Source organism: Pygocentrus nattereri, chromosome 9 (genome assembly GCF_015220715.1).
Source record: "Pygocentrus nattereri isolate fPygNat1 chromosome 9, fPygNat1.pri, whole genome shotgun sequence".
NCBI lineage: Eukaryota > Metazoa > Chordata > Actinopteri > Characiformes > Serrasalmidae > Pygocentrus > Pygocentrus nattereri.
This window is the reverse complement of record NC_051219.1, coordinates 21,345,647-21,364,005: the sequence shown is the minus strand read 5'-3', so window position 1 is coordinate 21,364,005 and position 18,359 is coordinate 21,345,647. Positions and strand designations below refer to the sequence as shown.

The 18,359-nt window shown below is 37.0% G+C and overlaps 1 protein-coding gene across 2 annotated transcripts; it reads right to left on the bottom strand.

The window, feature by feature from the left end:
* Positions 1 to 572: 572 nt before the first annotated feature.
* rbm38 (RNA binding motif protein 38) lies at positions 573 to 18,109 on the bottom strand. 2 transcript variants are annotated; one of them, XM_017723561.2, is made up of 4 exons: positions 17,417 to 18,109; positions 13,208 to 13,331; positions 8,009 to 8,063; positions 573 to 1,378 (listed from the first exon to the last, which is right to left on the bottom strand). In XM_017723561.2, the coding sequence occupies exons 1-4, from the start codon at positions 17,648 to 17,650 to the stop codon at positions 1,066 to 1,068; spliced, it is 726 nt and encodes a 241-aa protein (XP_017579050.1). In that variant the 5' UTR covers positions 17,651 to 18,109; the 3' UTR covers positions 573 to 1,065. The 2 variants fall into 2 exon arrangements, with proteins under 2 accessions (XP_017579050.1, XP_017579051.1); XM_017723562.2 differs by having other exon boundaries at positions 17,438 to 18,086.
* Positions 18,110 to 18,359: the final 250 nt, after the last annotated feature.

Genomic DNA, 18,359 nt, shown 5'->3' with positions numbered 1-18,359 from the left:
ACTGTGTTCACTGACAGTGGTTTTCTGAAGTGTTCCTGAGCCCATGTGGTAATATCCATTACAGAATAATGTCCGTTTTTAATGCAGTGCCATCTGAGGGATCGATGGTTTTCTGCCTTGCCACTTACTTGCAGAGATTTCTCCAAATTCTCTGAATCTTTTGATGATATTATGGACTGCAGATGATGAAATCCCTAAATTCCTTGCAATTGCACGTTGAGAAACGTTCTTAAACTGTTGGACTATTTGCTCATGCAGTTGTTCACAAAGTGGTGAACCTTGCCCCATCTTTGCTTGTGAACGACTGAGCCTTTCAGGGATGCTCCCTTTATACCCAATCATGACACTTACCTGTTTCCAATTAACCTGTTCATCTGTGGTATGTTCCAAACAGTTGTTTTTGAGCATTCCTCAACTTTCCCACTCTTTTGATGCCCTGTCCCAACTTCTTTGGAACGTGTTGCAGGCATCAAATTCAAAATGAGTGAATATTTGTAAAAAACAATAAAGTTTATCTGTTTGAACATTAAATATCTTGTCTTTGTAGTGTATGCAATTGAATGTAGGTTGAAAAGGATTTGCAAATCATCGTATTCTGTTTTTATTTATGTTTTACACAACGTCCCAACTTCATTGGAATTGGGGTTGTATGTTAGACAAGCATTCTGTGTTTTCTGTGAAAATTTAGATCACTCCTCTGAATGCTTTGTCCATTTAGGGATTATGTCTACATTCATTTACACTATTATTGTCTTTCTTGCCTGTTGCTCTCAAAAAACCTTTGGCTACTAAAAAACTGGCCCAAAACTAATCTTTGGCCAGTTTGGTGGTGAAGAACTTGAAACTGGAATCAGCCAAATACATGATCAGTGCACCCCTATAAACAACAACAATAATAAAAACAACAACTGATATAAATAGGAAAACTGGAGGCTCATAAAGTGGCTAAAATCTCCAGAAGCCCTTTGGATGACATAACCCCAGTCTGTGTTGCTTTCTCTCTTTGCTGAGAGTCTTGATGTCCTGGTTCTGTGTCCCAATGCAATATGCATCTTCACCTCCAAGCTACAGGCACTCGCTGTGGAGTGGAGCTGGAGGAAGTTGAAGAAAAGCTGTGGTTGGAGTGGCCCCGGCTGAGAGAGACATGCACAGCGAGGTTGGGGTGCTGGGTGGCTGCCCCGTGGTAGCTGGGGGGTAGCCGTAGGTGAGAAAGGCTGGAGAGGAGGCGCAGGGGTACTGCTCGAAGGCTGCTGGCGTAAAATCGGTGTAGGTGGCGCTATAGTCAAGATAAGGAGGGGTGACGGTGGTAGTGACCTGTGCAGGGAAAACCAGGCTAGGCTGTAGCAAAGTCTGTGGATACACATACTGCTGGGCCAGCCTGCACACACAGACAGGAAGGAGAGAAACAGAGTTTCAGAAAAAACACTTACATGTTATATGTACATATGGTCAAATTACATGTTGTATTGATTGTTATCTATGTATAAATATACATTCCATACAGAGAACATATTTCTGCACTTTTTAATGCACGATTACTGTGTACCTGCTGAATTCAACATATTGGGAAAAAATACAATGGCTTGTGGAAAGTTTATTATTATTTTTAGATTTTACACTTCCTGTAAGTTAAACTCGGGAAATAAACCATTATAAATTAATGGAAATAAATTTTCCATTAAAAATTGCAGATAAATGTAAAATATTTAAGTTAATAAGTTCAACAAAACACGTAATTTGACCACAGGTGTTCAAATTTACTAATCTCTTGGATTAGATCACAATTCTTCAGGAAACTAATAAAAGCATCATGAAATACTAAAACACTCAGCTTCTATTAATTTATTTAAGTTTCAAAAATAAATGTAAACATATTTTCAGGCTAACAACTGCATTACTTCTTAATTGAATAGCATTATAATCACAGATAACATTCCAAAATTTATTCCACTATGCCAGCCACAGCTCCACCCTCTTCTCCATTTGTTTTTCTCTCTACAAAATCATTTCAAATGCTTACATCTTTCAGCAGCACTGATCCTGTAAAAAGAGATATGCACCTCATGAAAATTCAAAGGCAGTAGCAGTATCTTTTTTTAAGTGTCATGTTTTATAGCTTGATGACATATAAATGATGACGTCTAAGATGTTAGCTTGTTAGGTTTAAACACTAGGTAAAACTGGAAAAATAAAGTAATAAAATGCTGTTGCGATAAAAGGGGGAAAATTATATTTATGAGAATAACCAATTATTATTGTTTTCCCAAACTCACCTAATATATCCTCAGTACTACATTCAGTATTGTATTTATTACTAGCTTTCTAGACAAATTTTCGTCAGGATTTTGGCCTAATCTCAGATTGTTCTAATGAAGATTATTAATGATATGAATAAATACAGAGGCTGAATTTTTGGTTTATATATCTGCAATGAATATTAAGACATAATACAATAATCCTTGCTGGGAAAATATACAGTCAAAATATCAGTCAAAAAGTTGGGTCTCAGTTCTGAAGCTATATTTAGCAAGGCCTGTGGCACTCAATGTTTTATGCAGTACAAATTTTAACCGAATCCGAACAATAAGCAGTTGGTGAAGCTTAGATTGCACATAAAAAGAACTAGAGCTGTAGTATTTTGCAAGACCCCATGAATTTAAATAGACATTTTTACTCATTTTCTTTCATTTTTTTCAAGAAAATCCATCACATGAACTCGGAGGGCTAGGTGAGGTGGTATGCAAAAGACCCATATAAACAAGCTTGCCTTGACTTGATACATGCTGTTCAGCAGCTTTGCCCTGTGTTTTCATGAAATGTTCCATTCTGTCAGCTGCTTTGTCTGTTATTTGAAATGAATAATTGTGGCTTGTAAGGCTCTCCACAATTGGATGCTATTAGTTTTTAGTGCGATTAGACGCGATTAGTTTAACAAAATAAACTGGGGAAGGCAACAGGGTCCAGTATGAGACTGTGTAGAGAAGAATTTGAAGTTTCTGTACTTCAAATTGGCAAAAACACACCATGCCACTATATATTCCTATTCAAATTTGCTTGCTCTGAAGTGACGCAAAAGAATATTTTTTATTTAGAACATTTTACATATCAAAACAAGGGTGACAACAGCACAGAGGGATCAAATTTAAAAAGGTGAACAATAGGTCAAAAAGCAGAAAAAGCTGCTTTGTTTGTCTGAGTTTTAAAGGGAGAAATTGGTGATATGGTGTTAGCATGCTCCAAGATTTGCATTACCATAAATATACTGTATGCAGTAAATGAGGTTATGCAATGGTTATGCAACTGCTAAAATACAAAAAAGGAGGATTCTGTGTGAACAATGACTTCTAAGTGCTCACTGATGCTGTAAATGAAGCTTTCGTTCTCTTTCCCTCTGTCTTTCTGTTCCTTGTGCTGCATACTTCCAGAGCTGTGGGCTGCTTACATGCAAACACAGAAAGCTGTGGCCTGCGTCTGCTTACAGTGAATACACACACACAACTAGAAGAATAATCAAGGCAGCAAACCAATGACATTTCTGCCCTCCATATATAAAGGGTCATCACAATATTCATAATTTGTAAGACTCCAGCATAGAACAGCCTGTAATACATACACACACACACACACACACACAAAACTACAGTATCATTCCTATGCCATTGCTTTGTTATTGTTCTGTGCTGAAGGCTGATATATTGAGAGTGACAGTGGCTTTGTGGAGAAGGCAAATGAACCATGTGTGTCGTCCTCACTGACCCTATTCATCATAGCAAAACCAATAGAGAGAGTCCATGAGAGAGACAAACAGAGAGAGAGAGAGAGAGAGAGGGAGATTATTAAACTGAAGAGTTTGTGGAAGAGAGAAGTAATAAGTGACTAAATGATACAGACTGCAACAGCCTGCTGAAGGACAGATCCACTGAGCTCTGCTAATTGCAGCAATTTGAATGTAAAACATCTTAGTGACATGTGAGTGTGTCTCAGTACATAACTGTCGGTGTATGTGCCTGCTCTCTGCTCTGTGGGGTTGATTTGGGAGACTACTGCTGGGGGCTTTCAAGAAAGCCACAGCCTTAGCAATAGCACCACTCCCTCAGAAAAGGAGAGAATGACTGAGGTCGATAAGGACAGAGAAACAGGTAAGCATATAGGAGGAGGGAGACTGCAAGAGCTAAGAAAAGAAAATATGTGGACGCCATCAATTTGGTCTTGCCTACATGCCTGAAGGGCAGCAGCACTTTTAGCATTTCTGCTGTTGGTGGGAAGAGAAAAGGAGAAAGAGTGAAAAAGAGACATAAAGGCAGATAGATAAACACACAGACAATGTTTGTGCCTCTATCTACAAATAATTAGAGCTGTGCCTGTCAGGGTTTGGGTTAGTTTCAAGTTTTATAATAGCTAATCTGCTGCCTTTTTAACAAAAATGGACTGCATGCATCTCCAAACTTTATTCTTACTGCTTAATTTTAATACTTTAAACAGTTTAGAATTGGACATGCTGGAGTTGCCAATAAAGTTCACTGATGTCTATAATTTCAGCATAAAAAACTATGCATTATGTAACGTTTAGCCATTTTCGTCCAGAATGTTTGGTGGCCAGAGTTTCAGCCCATTATATTATCAATCAAAGCCTTAAAACAACATTCCAAAAGTGTTTAGTCTGGATCAACATTACATACTGTATTGTTTTTACGCTGGATAATGGATCTCAGCAGACCTCACTTGCAACAAAGAGAGAGAGGAAAGGTCCAAAACTCTGGCAGGAAAAAAAATCCTAACAATTAAACAGGACAACAAATAGGTGTCGAAATGTGATGCTTAACAAATCATTTGAATGATAATGAAAGTAAGAAACAGTGATTTAAAAAAACATTTTCTTCACACTGCACCAGTCAGTATAGATGTGTTCAAACACTGTTATATGAGAGACATTAGATAAAAAATATATAATCTCTGTTCGTACTAAGTATCAAGGCCATAACACCAAACACTTCTTCACTACAGTTTGATACCACTTCAAAACATGACATCCTGGCTTGATGCACAGAATATGCCTTGGATGACCAACCATTCTCTGTTGGATTTCATGGTGGATTTCATATTGTAGCCTGCATACCAAAATGCTTTTACTCAGTTTGTCTAAACAGTCTTGTGTATTGTCTACTAAGCTTTTATTATATTTATATTATATTATTTTAATATTTTACTATTAATAAGTGTATTATTTTAATATTGCAATTTTAATGTTTTGTATATTTATTCAAAAGCATAACCAAAAAATTAAAAAATATGGGGGTATAATTTAACCCCGTAAATGGCCAAGACCAGCTAGTGAGTCCAAATGTCTATTACACATTTCCGTAACTTAAGAATAACTCTATTTACGTTGTCACGTTTGATGTTTCTACACTGCAAGCTAACATCTCAGAAGCCAAAGTTTTACTCTGATTGGTGCTTTTGGTCAGGTTTGAATTTTGTCGGGCTATGTTGGACAAACATTTCAGGCCCCATTAAAGCTCTACATGGAATCTGTACTCCACTTAGCAATATATGGGTGCTTAGCAGGGACAGAGATAACTACAACTCAGACTCAAACACACATCAACAGAATATGAAACTACAACAAGGATCCAACTTCTAATTTTATATAATTGCTGCATGTCAATTAAAATATTTATTTGTACAGCAGATAAATTCTACAAAAATCAGCATTGCCGTCTTTATGTAATTCAACAGTAAAGAGTAACTATGCCTCATGAAAGAGTGAGAGACAAAGAGAAAGCTGGAGAGAGAGGGGGAGACCTAAACAGTGAAAAAAAATGTCAATGTGCGACATCACAGATGCTGTTCTCATATAATCCTCATGGTGCTAACTCAGCTAACTTAACAAAGCTAAGCCTCTGAATCTGCCCCAACCCCCCCGCTCTCTCTCTCTCTCTCTCTCTCTCTCTCTCTCTCTCTCTCAAACACACACACTAACCAACTTAGTGTCCTCCACTAACCCAAGGTCTGTTGTGTCTCACACCTCCCTTAATTCCCATCTTTTCCTTCTCACTAATTGCTTCTAACTCAGGACCCAGCCACCCGCCCACACACACACACCTGACACACACATACACACCCACATACACAAACATACAAACACACGCACGCACACAATGACAACCGTCTTCTTCACACATGTTCGAGAACTAGAGAAATTAGAGAAAAAAACAGGCCAGCATAGATGAAACTAAACTGTCACCATTCACACATGTCTATGCACTCCTCCACCCCACTTTCATGCCTGCTAACAGATGGGGCTAGTTCTGCTGTGCCAACTCAGTGTTGTGGCAGCACACTTGGACGAGCTTGGAAACTGTTCCCCAGGGTGTGTTTCTTCCCAACAAGGACACACAGTCTCCTCACACACCGACTGACCATCTGAGGAGTGATAATCAAGCACACATAAAATACACATCAGATACACATCTGTTTGGAACACAGTGTCCCATACTTTAGTAGAAAAATAGTTTTCTTAATGCATTCCAACAATGTTGTGCTATTAATTAATATGAGTGGCCTACATAAAGATGGCCTGCATTGTTATTCAATTCAATACAACCGACTGCTTTTTTAACACAAGCAAATCTGTATTGTCAATATGGGCTAATTGGATGTGTCAGTACTTACTTATGGTGTTTACCCTTGGCATTATAGCATCGTTAGCTGTTAGAATTAAAGCCCTGTAAGTTCATTACACATCGGTGTTAGCATTAATTACTGTCAAGAGGATGTAGAGAATTAGCTTTGATTAGTAGTACTATTAGCATTATATTGCAACTTAAGCAAAAAGTTCCTCAATGGATGCAAGCCACCTGTTCCAACAAATAATTCAGTTACAGTCATTTGGGACTAATTAATAATCACTATATAGTTATAGACAATGGATCTTTCTGTATAATTTAGTGTCTGGAGATAAAATAATTTCCAAAAGTTCATATTTTGAAAACCTAAATGAATCATTAAAAACCTTACAATATTGACTAAGGCCAAAGCACTTTATACCTGTGTCAAACATTGACTGACACCTTTATCTAGTAAAATTTAAATTGGTGATAAATTACCTTGAGATAAGGTATAAAATGACTAGGTAAAACTGAAGAAAAAGATCTGACAGTGCTCAGTCACTCCAGAGAATGCTGATGCACTGCTCCAAAGCTTAGTGATTGGGAGCTTTATAAAGCATTTTGAATAAGCTGCAGACTCTGAGAAAAGGGAAGCAGAGAGCTACAGAAATCTAAGTGAGGAAAATGAACCTTTCTACCTGTTTCTTTCTTGTATTTCAGTGACCATGTCTTTTGAAGGCATATGAACAAAATAAAGTAGATGGAATCTGAGACAACTGAGAAGGAAGTACGCTGTAGTCCACTTTGTCAAAGGTAGCACTTAAATAGAAAAGTACAACCTCAAAACACTATTTTTTATTACCCTTTTGTCTCATGTTCATTACTTGACTAATTTGGTTAATGCAATTTTAATTAATGCTCAGTAAAATAGGCTGTCAAAATTTCATAAATGTGACTACATATTGTTATTCAGGAGTTCAGTGAACTCATTTATTTATAAGTGAGATCCTCAGGCTACACATTATTTGCTAATAAGCTTTTAGGATTAATAATTAAAGGCTAGCTGTTAATGTTTCAATTTTCATGAATTAATTTATAGTTTCAGTAAATTAACATTTCTAGGTAACATAATGAAAATTTAGACACTAAAGGTCAAAAAGGACCAATGAATAACTGGTGAGTATTACCCTGTGGAAAAGGACTACAGACTAATTAATGGATTTGTTTCAGGAAAACCATAAACAGATAAAATGCTTTGAGTTTTGAAAACAGAGCCTCTTTAAATCAAAGTTCTATCTGGATGTTGGACAATAGAACTAATTATGATGATGTGCATAAGAAAAGCTCTATAAGAAAGAATAAAAAGGGGAAAAAGGTAGATAATGAAAATAGAAACTCACCCATACTGTCTTTGGATCAGAGCAGGGTGAATCTGCTGCACTCCAATGGAGTAGCCTGGGAGAAAGAAGAATGTGCATATACTCAAAAGGCTGCAAGATTTCCTAACAGGTTTTCTAGCATTTATTACAGTTTCATTGATATGGATCCGGTATCGGTACTGCTCGTTACAATACGGACAGAGGCCACAAGCAGAATGTGCAGTATCTACTCTGATTCAGATTTTGTCATTACAAACCAATCATATAAAATTGATTGGAATAACAAACAAGTCTGCATTTTTTTCCTCTAGTCAACAATTCACAACAATCTTCAAACTCAAAGTTTTTAGCCAAGCTGGCAACGTTGCCACGACAAGAGTAGCAACAGACTGTTATGGGTTAATTTCCTATATATATATATATATATATATATATATATATATATATATATATATATATATATATATATATATATATAATATACATATATAATATGTATACAAAGACTATGTGTGGGAAATGCTGCATTTTATTATAACAATTTTTTAAAACACAATTTCACAATGAAAGGACCAACAGAAGTTACTGGAAATAAAATCTACTTATATGAAAATGTTGCAAAATGGTAACAGTATAGGATAAAAAAATATTTTCGAACAATTTTGGGCCATTTCTATTGGTACATTAATTGTGAAATTCTGACTCAACATAAAGGGAAAACAAAAACAGTTATAATAAAAATGCACATAAGTTGTACACTGTTAGAAATAAAGATTCTGTGAAGGTACATTTTTTTTTGTTCATCAAGGTACAATCAAAGTAAATATTCCCTCAAAGGTGCAACAGCAGTTTTAAGGTCCAATTGGATACGTTATATTTTTCCCAGGTAAAAAGTATGTATTTATACCATTTATAACCTACTGTTTCAAAACAAAACAAGAAAATGAAAGCCTTGATGAGACGGGGGTGTGGAGTCAATACAACTTCGATTTCAATGGATTATGGTACAATTATGACAGTTATGTACCACCCCAGTGACAAGAGGGGACTGTTCCAGTGACAGTTTACTACTTTTATTTCTGAGAGTGTACATAGGCAGCCTCCACAAATATTATGATGACCAAGCAATTTTTTTTGTCCCAATTTTAACAATATTTAATTTCCCATTCATTTCCACTTTAACAAATCCTAGTAAAAAAATGATTATAAAATCTGTCTCTGCTCCAAAACAGGACAAACTACTCTTACTGCCCCTTCCTATAGTAGACACACAATGCATGCTTGACTAGCCTTTTGCTGTCTTTTTCTCTTTCAAAGACACTTACAGACAGATAATCACTGAAATCTAACTGTGCAACCTAACATTCAACATGAATAAGTAAAATATGAGTCAAACAAGCTATTCTCTCTTTATCTTTCATGTTTTTCATCTGACTAAGTATGTTTGCCATGAATCACTGCATAAGTAGGGTTAGAGCAGATGTGTGAATTTACCTACCACACCATTATTTATAGATGCTCTCTTTCTCTTTTCTTTTCTCCTCTTACAGACATGCATAAAGAAGGACTGGCAGACATAGAAAAGCATGAGTAAAATACCACCAGTCAGAGAGAGAGAGAGAGAGACAAAGACAGAGACAAAGGACAGTGTGTGTTTGCAGTTTATTCTGTTTGGGATTAGGGGTCTGATAGATTACTTTAGATATCTAATATTTAGGAGTTGTGAGGTCCCACAAAATGTATGAGTATTGGTGAAAAATCCTACCAATAAAGTACACATATCTAAAAACTTGATTTTTAAACTAAACCCCAATTCCAATGAAGTTGGGATGTTGTGTAAAACAAATAAAAACAGAATACGATCCTTTTCAACCTATATTCAATTGAATACACTACAAAGACAAGATATTTAATGTTCAAACGGAAAAACTTTGTTTTTTGTAAATATTCACTCATTTTGAATTTGATGCTTGCAACACGTCGAAAGAAGTTGGAACAGGGGCAACAAAAGACTGGGAAAGTTGAGGAATACTCAAAAACACCTGTTGGGAACATTCCACAGGTGAACAGGTTAATTGGAAACAGGTGGGTGTCATGATTGGGTATAAAGGGAGCATCCCTGAAAGGCTCAATCATTCACAAGCAAGGATGGGGCGAGGTTCACCACTTTGTGAATAACTGCGTGAGCAAATAGTACAACAGTTTAACAACAATGTTTCTCAATGTGCAATTGCAAGGAATTTAGGGATTTCATCATCTACAGTCCATAATGTCATCAAATGCTGCAGAGAATCTGGAGAATCTCTTCAAGTAAGTGGCAAGGCAGAAAACCAACACTGAATGCCCGTGACCTTCAATCCCTCAGGCGGCACTGCATTAAAAACCGACATCATTCTGTAATGGATATTACCACATGGGCTCAGGAACACTTCAGAAAACCACTGTCAGTGAACACAGTTTGTCGCTCCATCTACAAGTGCAAGTTAAAACTCTGCCATGCAAAGTGAAAGCCATATATCAACAACACCCTGAAACGCTGCCGACTTCTCTGGGTCATCTGAGATGGACTGATGCAAAGTGGAAAAGTGTCCTGTGGTCTGACATTTCAAATTGTTTTTGGAAATCATGGACGTCAAGTCCTCCGGGCCAAAGAGAAAAAGGATTGTTATCAGTGCAAAGTTCAAAAGCCAGCATCTCTGATGGTATGGGGGTGTGTTAGTGCCCATGGCAAGGGTAACTTGCATAGCTGTGAAGGCACCATTAATGCTGAAATGTACATACAGGTTTTGGAGCAACATATGCTGCCATCCAAGCAACGTCTTTTTCAAGGACGTCCCTGCTTATTTCAGCAAGACAATGCCAAGCCACATTCTGCACGTGTTCCAACAGCGTGGCTTTGTAGTAAAAGAGTGCAGGCACTTGACTGGCCTGCCAGCAGTCCAGACCTGTCTCCCATTGAAAATGTCAAATCATCGTATTCTGTTTTTGTTTTTTCACAACGTCCCAACTTCATTGGAATTGGGGTTGTAAATCATGATGAATAATCAACTCTAATATAATCTCAAATTTCCAGTCAAAACAACTATTAAGTACAAATTATGATTTTTTTGTGATATTTCTGATAACATTAGATCCACTTGCATAAGCAAAATAAAATTTGCACAAGGAAAATAAACAAAAAATAGGACTTTCCAAAACTGGGGGTCAAAAATAGTAAAAAAAAATATAGAGAAAATGGGGCTCTTTACAAGCATGCAAAACCTGCTGTGATAAAGGCAAAGTGTGGACACACTAAATTCTAAACACATTCATATTTTATTTAGTTTGTGTTTTGTTTTTTCTGCTTTTTTTCTGGTGCTGCAAGAGATTCAACTTGTACAGTACTGTGTATTTTGGCCTCAGATTTTCAGTTGTGCCCTATTTTCGCTATTTAGTGTTTTGTGTGACATGCAGCCTAAATTCTCTCCTCAGGAAATTATAGGTTGTACATATGCGCGCACACACACACATCCACGCCACAGTTGCCAGTGTAGGCTGGCAGGCAATATACAATCAGTCCCATGTAGTCTTGTTGTCAAGTGTTCTGTGTGTCTGCATTTACATAATAAACATGAAGAAACTACATTTCTGAGAGATTAAAAGACACCTATCAAAAATCCAAATGTAGGCTGGCACTGAATAACTGACCCACACAATTCTATAGCTAGCTGGGTTTCCTGTGCATTTGTGCATATCTATACACACTAGAAAGATGTAGAGAGTGAAAAAGCACATAACAAAGTGTATCATATTTATAACAGTGATATGACTCTTCATCATTGGCATATGCAGAAGGTGTGAACAGCTGAGGCCAATGGGCAAATTCAATTTGTTAATAACATGCAGTGTGAAAGACAGTATGAATCACTGAGTGCATGAATTTCAACAAACTCCACTTCGAGTCAGACGCCAGCAAGGTGGAGGTGGGGTACTGGTATGGGCTGGTATTATTAAAGATGAGCTGGTTGGACCTTTTCGGGTTGAAGATGGGCTCAAAATCAACTCCCAAGCCTACTACCAGATTTTAGAAGACACTTTCTTTAAGCAGGTACAGGAAGAATCTGCATCTTTCAAAAAGACAATGATTTTTATGCAGGACAATGCTCCATCACATGCATCTAAGTACTCCTCTGCATGGCTAGCCAGTAAAGGCATTAAAGGTGAAAAACTTATGACGTGGTCCCCTTCCTCACCTGACCCAATTGAGAACTTGTGGGCAATTCTTAAACGGGAGATTTAGAGTGAAGGAAAACAGTACAGCTCTCTGAACATTGTCTGGGAGGCTGTGGTTGCTGCTGCACAAAACGTTGATTGTCAACAGATCAAGAAACTGACCGACTCCATGAATGGAAGGCTTATCACTGTTATTGAAAAGAAGGGTGGCTATACTGGTCACTATTTTTTTTTTTTATTTCTCAGAAATGTTCATTGGAAAGCTTTGAGTTGTTTGTTTATAATTCTCGCTTGAACAGATGAAAATAAAAATGTGAGATGGGAAAATGTGTGTTTTTCAGTTAGCTGCGTAATAATTCTGCACCATTATAGTTGCCCAATAAATGTGCACATATAGATATTCTCCTAAGAAAGCCAAAACTTCACTTTATTTTTCTTAAACATTCATGTTTGAGGTTTATTAACATTTTGGATTAACCGAGAGCACTGTAGTTGGTCATTAATAAAAATAATCCTCAAAAATAAGACTTGCCTAATAACTGTGCACACAGTGTAATGCTAAATTACTTATGTGTTGAACTATGTGTTTATTCCTTTTTATTTGAATTGTTTGGAGAGAGACAACAAGAGAGTCCCCAAATACACATTTAGTGGATTATTATTATATGACTATTATTGGCTGACATTAATAAGGAAAAGAGAGAAGGTTAATTATGTTGCTACAAGCCAAAAGCATCTGCTGGCAGGGAAAGTGATTCACTTAACTGTAAAACAGCATTAATTTTAACAGTGTGTGTCGCCTGCATGTTTTGAACATGTATGAATAAATTCTGAAGAACAGAAGTTTTGATCTTTTGATTTTTTTTTATTATTGTTTTTAGTAGCTGTAGTTAAGCAATCCTGAAATTTACAGCAGTTTCTGCCCCACTTCTCACCGTATTCCAGCTGTTTTCTGTAAAATAATTCAACCACATAAAGTAAACGAGCTGCTGTCTGCATTTTGCTCACCTGTTTGTGCACTGCGTGGCTTGGCCCCCAGGTACGCCAGGTTGACATTGGCCTTGCGTCCATCAATGATGGGGTTTGGATCTTTGCATGCTCGCTCTGCTGCTGCTTTCTCTATCATAGTGACCTAACAGGCAAATAGAACATTGATATTGTTGAAAAAAAAATGCCATATGAGACCTGCATTTCTGCTATTCTGAATAAAGGCTACAGTTTCTCCCATCTAAAATAAGGGAACAGTCTTATTTTATCTACCTAGAGACATTCTCTGTTTAACATCACATCAACGTCACATGGCGTTTTACTCTTTTGATTTCCCTCCAACACAACTGGGCCAATGTTTCATATGACAGACATTTCTGTCCCTACATTACACACAGCTTCTAAGCTAACATAAGGAAACCCAAAAACATTTGCATGGTCTCTACATCATAGTGTAGTAAGATGGAGATGATTAGGCCATATACTCCTAGGGGAAATCCTACTCTATTTCCAATTCTCCCCCAGTCCACATGACCCATTTCTGATGCTTTCAGCTTGACACAGATAATTGGTGACAGTAGCTGGCTACTGAATAAACCCAGTTAGTATTAAGTGCTGGCTGGTGGGTTTGGAATTATAGACAATGATAATTAAAATCTCTTTGCATAACAAAAGGGAGTAAATTGCATTTGATGTATAGCTCTTTGAATTTTCCCAAAACTTCGCAACTTATTCAGGAGTATCATTTGATATACAGAACGAACCAATGTATTTACAGTACAGCATCAGGTATTAGAGAGGCGTTTGGTCTGCTAGAAAGTATCACCAGTAAATAGGCCAGATTAAGAACTATGACATTTAATTTTTTTTATATTAATAATTTTCTAAAAAATGTATGTAACTTCTCTATGGTAACTTTGAGGGCTTTTAGGATAACAGTTCAACTAGATTACTACCTCACTACAGACAAAGCCCATACTATGATGCATTTTATGCAACATAGCGTTTTATATTTTATAGTATGGTTGTTTTAATATATATGATTATATTAATTATTTACATTAGTACCACTTAAAATATTAATCAAAGTACTATTCTCAATGAACACAATTTTTATGTATTATAGTAAAATCTTTTTAGAAGCTTTCTTGTTTACATTTTCCAATAATGTGGGATATTTTTTAAAGCCTATGTGAAGTTTGTTGTTTTTTAGTTAAGCCCTTTTTATTGTTTGATAATTTTCAATAAACTCTGACTACTTGAATAATTGTCACAATAACTGGTCTTATAACTCAATAGCACACTGACGTAAATTATAGTGCTAAATAGCATTACAGAAGGCCTGAAATTAAATCAAGTTTAACATGAGGTGGCGAATTAATAGGACACTGTGCTAATGGCATTGTAGAACAGAGGATCTCAATAGTTATTGTACCATCCAGGAAGTATTATTAAGGGTTTACTCACACCAGGTCACTAACAGGAAATATAGTGAGGTTGGACACAAAATAGTTACTGCTACATGTTTCACAGCTTTGAAAGCAGCTCCTTTCAGCATGGCCATCATAAGACAACAATGTCAAGTTTTGGGTTGCCTGCTCTGGGTCATGTACACACACACCAGGGATGCCCGGAAGCAGCTGTAGCCCAGAGGGGTGGGTCTGACTTCTGTGAGGTAAATACTAAAAGATATCTTCAGTTGATACAGGTGAATGTCCATGGGGCATCACATCCAGGATTTAACAAAAGCAAAAACATACACTTAGATAGAAGAGAGTGTACAGACCTTACCTCACTCCTGTCCTAGTGACAACCTAGTATATCAGCACTGGACTGGATAAATATAAAATATTACAATTTTCTAGAATTTCTTTTCTCTTTCTCAAACGTTCTTCCAAGCTCAAATTCTTTATCTTTCTGATTTACATGTTTGCACCGTGAAGAAGGGAAGAGGTCTTGGCAGGGGAGAGCAATAAGTGAAACTGCACACTCTTATCTTGGTGCTCCAGTGGTTTAGAGGAGCAGACTAAGAAACTGTCCTAACAGTGTGTACATGTGTATCTGAGAGAAAGATGATCTTCCTACAGTCCTTATTTTAAGCAAAAAGCAGAGTTGTTCTATTTGATACTTGCTCTTTATACTGCAAATAAGCAGCCAAACAAAATTTTGGCTGATCTTTGACTGTATCATGCAAAACATGTGAGGCAGTACAACCATTTGAAAACTGTCTCTTATAAAATGTACGAAGAGCCTGTGTGTTACACATCAGCGCATTCATTTAACCCATTAAATATGAAAAGTTACTGTTTTCAGCACAAAAAACGTAAAGTAAAGGTGGGGCACTTTTGGGCAGCCTTGGGCAGCCAAAGTGCAATGTTTGTGATGGGCTGAGGGCCAAAAACAATTTACAAATAAAGATGATAAAGAGGTTTTAAAATGAGTTTTTAAAAATGTATTTTAAAGCATTATACCATATTTGTTCCTAAAACATTAAGAAATCATCAATTTATAAGAAAAGTGAGAAATGAATACATAGTATGAAATATGTTTGTTCTCTTGATGTGTTTTAATGTAACTTCCTGATGGGACAATTTAGAGTTCCTCACAGACTACACATTAGTAAAGAAATTAGTAAACAGAAATAACTAAACATTTATGATCTTGTCACCCATGAAAATCAATTGTAAAATGAATTCAGACATGGGCCACCTTGAAATGGTCTCAGTAGGAATATCAATACCATTCAGTCATTCAAGCATTAGAAACCACTGCTGTCTGTAAATAATGGTCATTAGATTTGATCACAGCTAATGTTGCAATTCAGTGAAGGTTTTCAGTTACCTAGTTCAGTGAATTATGTAGCAGTATTAGTCACTGGACTTGTCACTGGAAATAATCTTTAAGATGTTTTACTTTAAACTTTACAACTGATAAACCTCTCTAATGAGTAATAAAACATATTACCATAAGTGCAGCTACCTTTATTTACCACTGTACATAGAAAGCATTTACTTTGCCTATTCCATGAATTCTGGTATCCAATTATGATTTAAAATGTAATATAGGACAGGGTGTTCAGGTAATATGAGTCAGACATTCACCCTTTTATTTATTTGTATTCAACTTTCCAATAAAATGGCTTTTGTAATTAGCCTAGATAAACATTTCCTTTAGCTCAGTTAGAAAGCTAAATGTGCATGTACACTAATGTGCATCATCTGAAATAGGACCATATGTTCTTAAAGGGGAATTTCTTTTCTAAAGTGTCTTCTATTGACTAATGTATCCACCGCTTCTCACTGTTTATCAGCCCGACCGATAGGCAAGTTCTGAAGATAAGATAAGCTGACATTCAGCATTGTAATGTTCTACTATTCATTTTATATAAAAGTTGCATAGTTGTAAATTTTTATACTACAAACATTAAATTTATGATAAATGAATATCGGCCCCAAATACTGATTGATAAATTGGCCCTGAAAAAAAAAGCATATTGGTTGAGCACTAGAGTTTCATGTTTATAAAAGCTACTTTGCAGAAATTTATCATATGAAATAATTACCAATATGCTGCCTGATGTCTGAGACATTGTTGGATGACAGTTTTGAAATATGAATTTGGCTTACAATTTATTTATTTTTTAATATATTCATAACAGACACGTGTGAGCAGGGTGTTGTAAGGCAAAATATTTCCCAAAAAGTGCATTTCATGAGATTTATCACTATTTCCCCATTATCAACATGGTATACATAGTCGTGTAAGGTCACTGTAAAATTTGCATTTGCATTGCAGACATAATGACCCCTGGTTCGTTTCTCTAAAAGTGTAAAGAAATCTCGGTCGGTAAGTTTTTCTACAGTGAATCGTTTCACATCAAATACACTCTGAACGAACATTGTTTACATCTCAACTATTGCATTATGCAAAAAATTTTGAAAGTCGCTGGAATTTCCCTTTAAGGTGTCTCCTATTGGCTGGCGTGCCATAAACCCAGAGTGCTCCTCTTCCGGTAGGACATGTAGTCGACGGCTCAATGCAAGACTAACATTTAAACCGCTAATTGGAATAGTCAGTTAAGAGAGAAAAGGCATCCCTTAAGCCTCGTTTAGATGAAAGACTTTTAATTACACTGTGTAGACTCGTCAGTATTTTATAGAACAGTGCTAAAAGCTGGGTTATAACTCAAAGCAGCAAAGCCATATATTCACTTATAAAGCCATGTCTCACATAAAGCTGAGTCTCACTTACGAAGCCGTATCCTCTCGATTTCCCCGTCTGTCTGTCCGTGATCACAACGGCCTCGTCAATGTCTCCGAAAGTCTCGAAGTACTTCCGAAGAGACGCGTCTGTTGTGTGATACGGCAAACCGCCAACGAATATCTTGGTGAAAGTGGTGTCTTTCACACCACCGGGATGCTGCATCGTCTCCAACGTTCCGTTCACAAACTGATGCAAAAGCATAGCGCGCGAATTCAGCGGTGGCTCGAGAGATTTCAATTACAAGATAGGCTGGACGGAGGCTGTGAACGCGCCGCGCGCGGCACCAGAGCACCAGCTCAACCTAATCGAAAAAAGAAGTTCTTGAGGCAAGTACTCCGAGGTAGATGTTGCTTCGAAGAGGAAACCGTCTCTTTTCGCGTCGACATTTGCAGAATAAGTCTGCTTGCTTCCTGTTCAGTGCAATGTGCTTAGCTGCCGTTTATCCGTGAAAGGTGGCTACTGCCTGTAGAATTAATCTGTGAGGTTTTACACAGAGCCACTGCTGCTTTATCCTCCACTGTGTGTTGTCGAGCGTCTGTGCCAGCCCTCTGAAGCCTCACCCACCCTCAGCCCTCCCTCTCTCTGCACCTGCTATTGTCCTTTTTCACACAACGCAATCAGTCACCTAGGGAAACTTTAAACCTCCATCTTTCAAATTGTGCTGTCAAAATACACTTTTTAATCTGTGTATTATTGTTCTATGTATTAAGGTCTTGGTGCCAACTCCTGTTGCTAACAGTAGCTTAGCTCTTTGGACTCCACACTTAAAATAAAGGGTCCTAAATGCTACTTGGCTACAGTGTATGGTTCTAGTAGCTCCTATTAGTATAGAACATTTGCTTCATAAAGGTTCTTTGCATCACATTTACAAAAATGCTTCATTTAAGATCCATTTATTGAAATATTGTTC

Coding starts and splice junctions, on each gene's coding strand:
- rbm38 (XM_017723561.2), bottom strand. CDS start 17,650: ATGCTTTTGCATCAGTTTGTGAACGGAACGTTGGAGACGATGCAGCAT. Junction 13,332..17,416: donor TAAGTGAGACTCAGCTTTAT/GTGAGACATGGC, acceptor TTTGCCTGTTAG/GTCACTATGATAGAGAAAGC. Junction 1,379..8,008: donor CTGATCCAAAGACAGTATGG/GTGAGTTTCTAT, acceptor CTGTGTGTGCAG/GCTGGCCCAGCAGTATGTGT.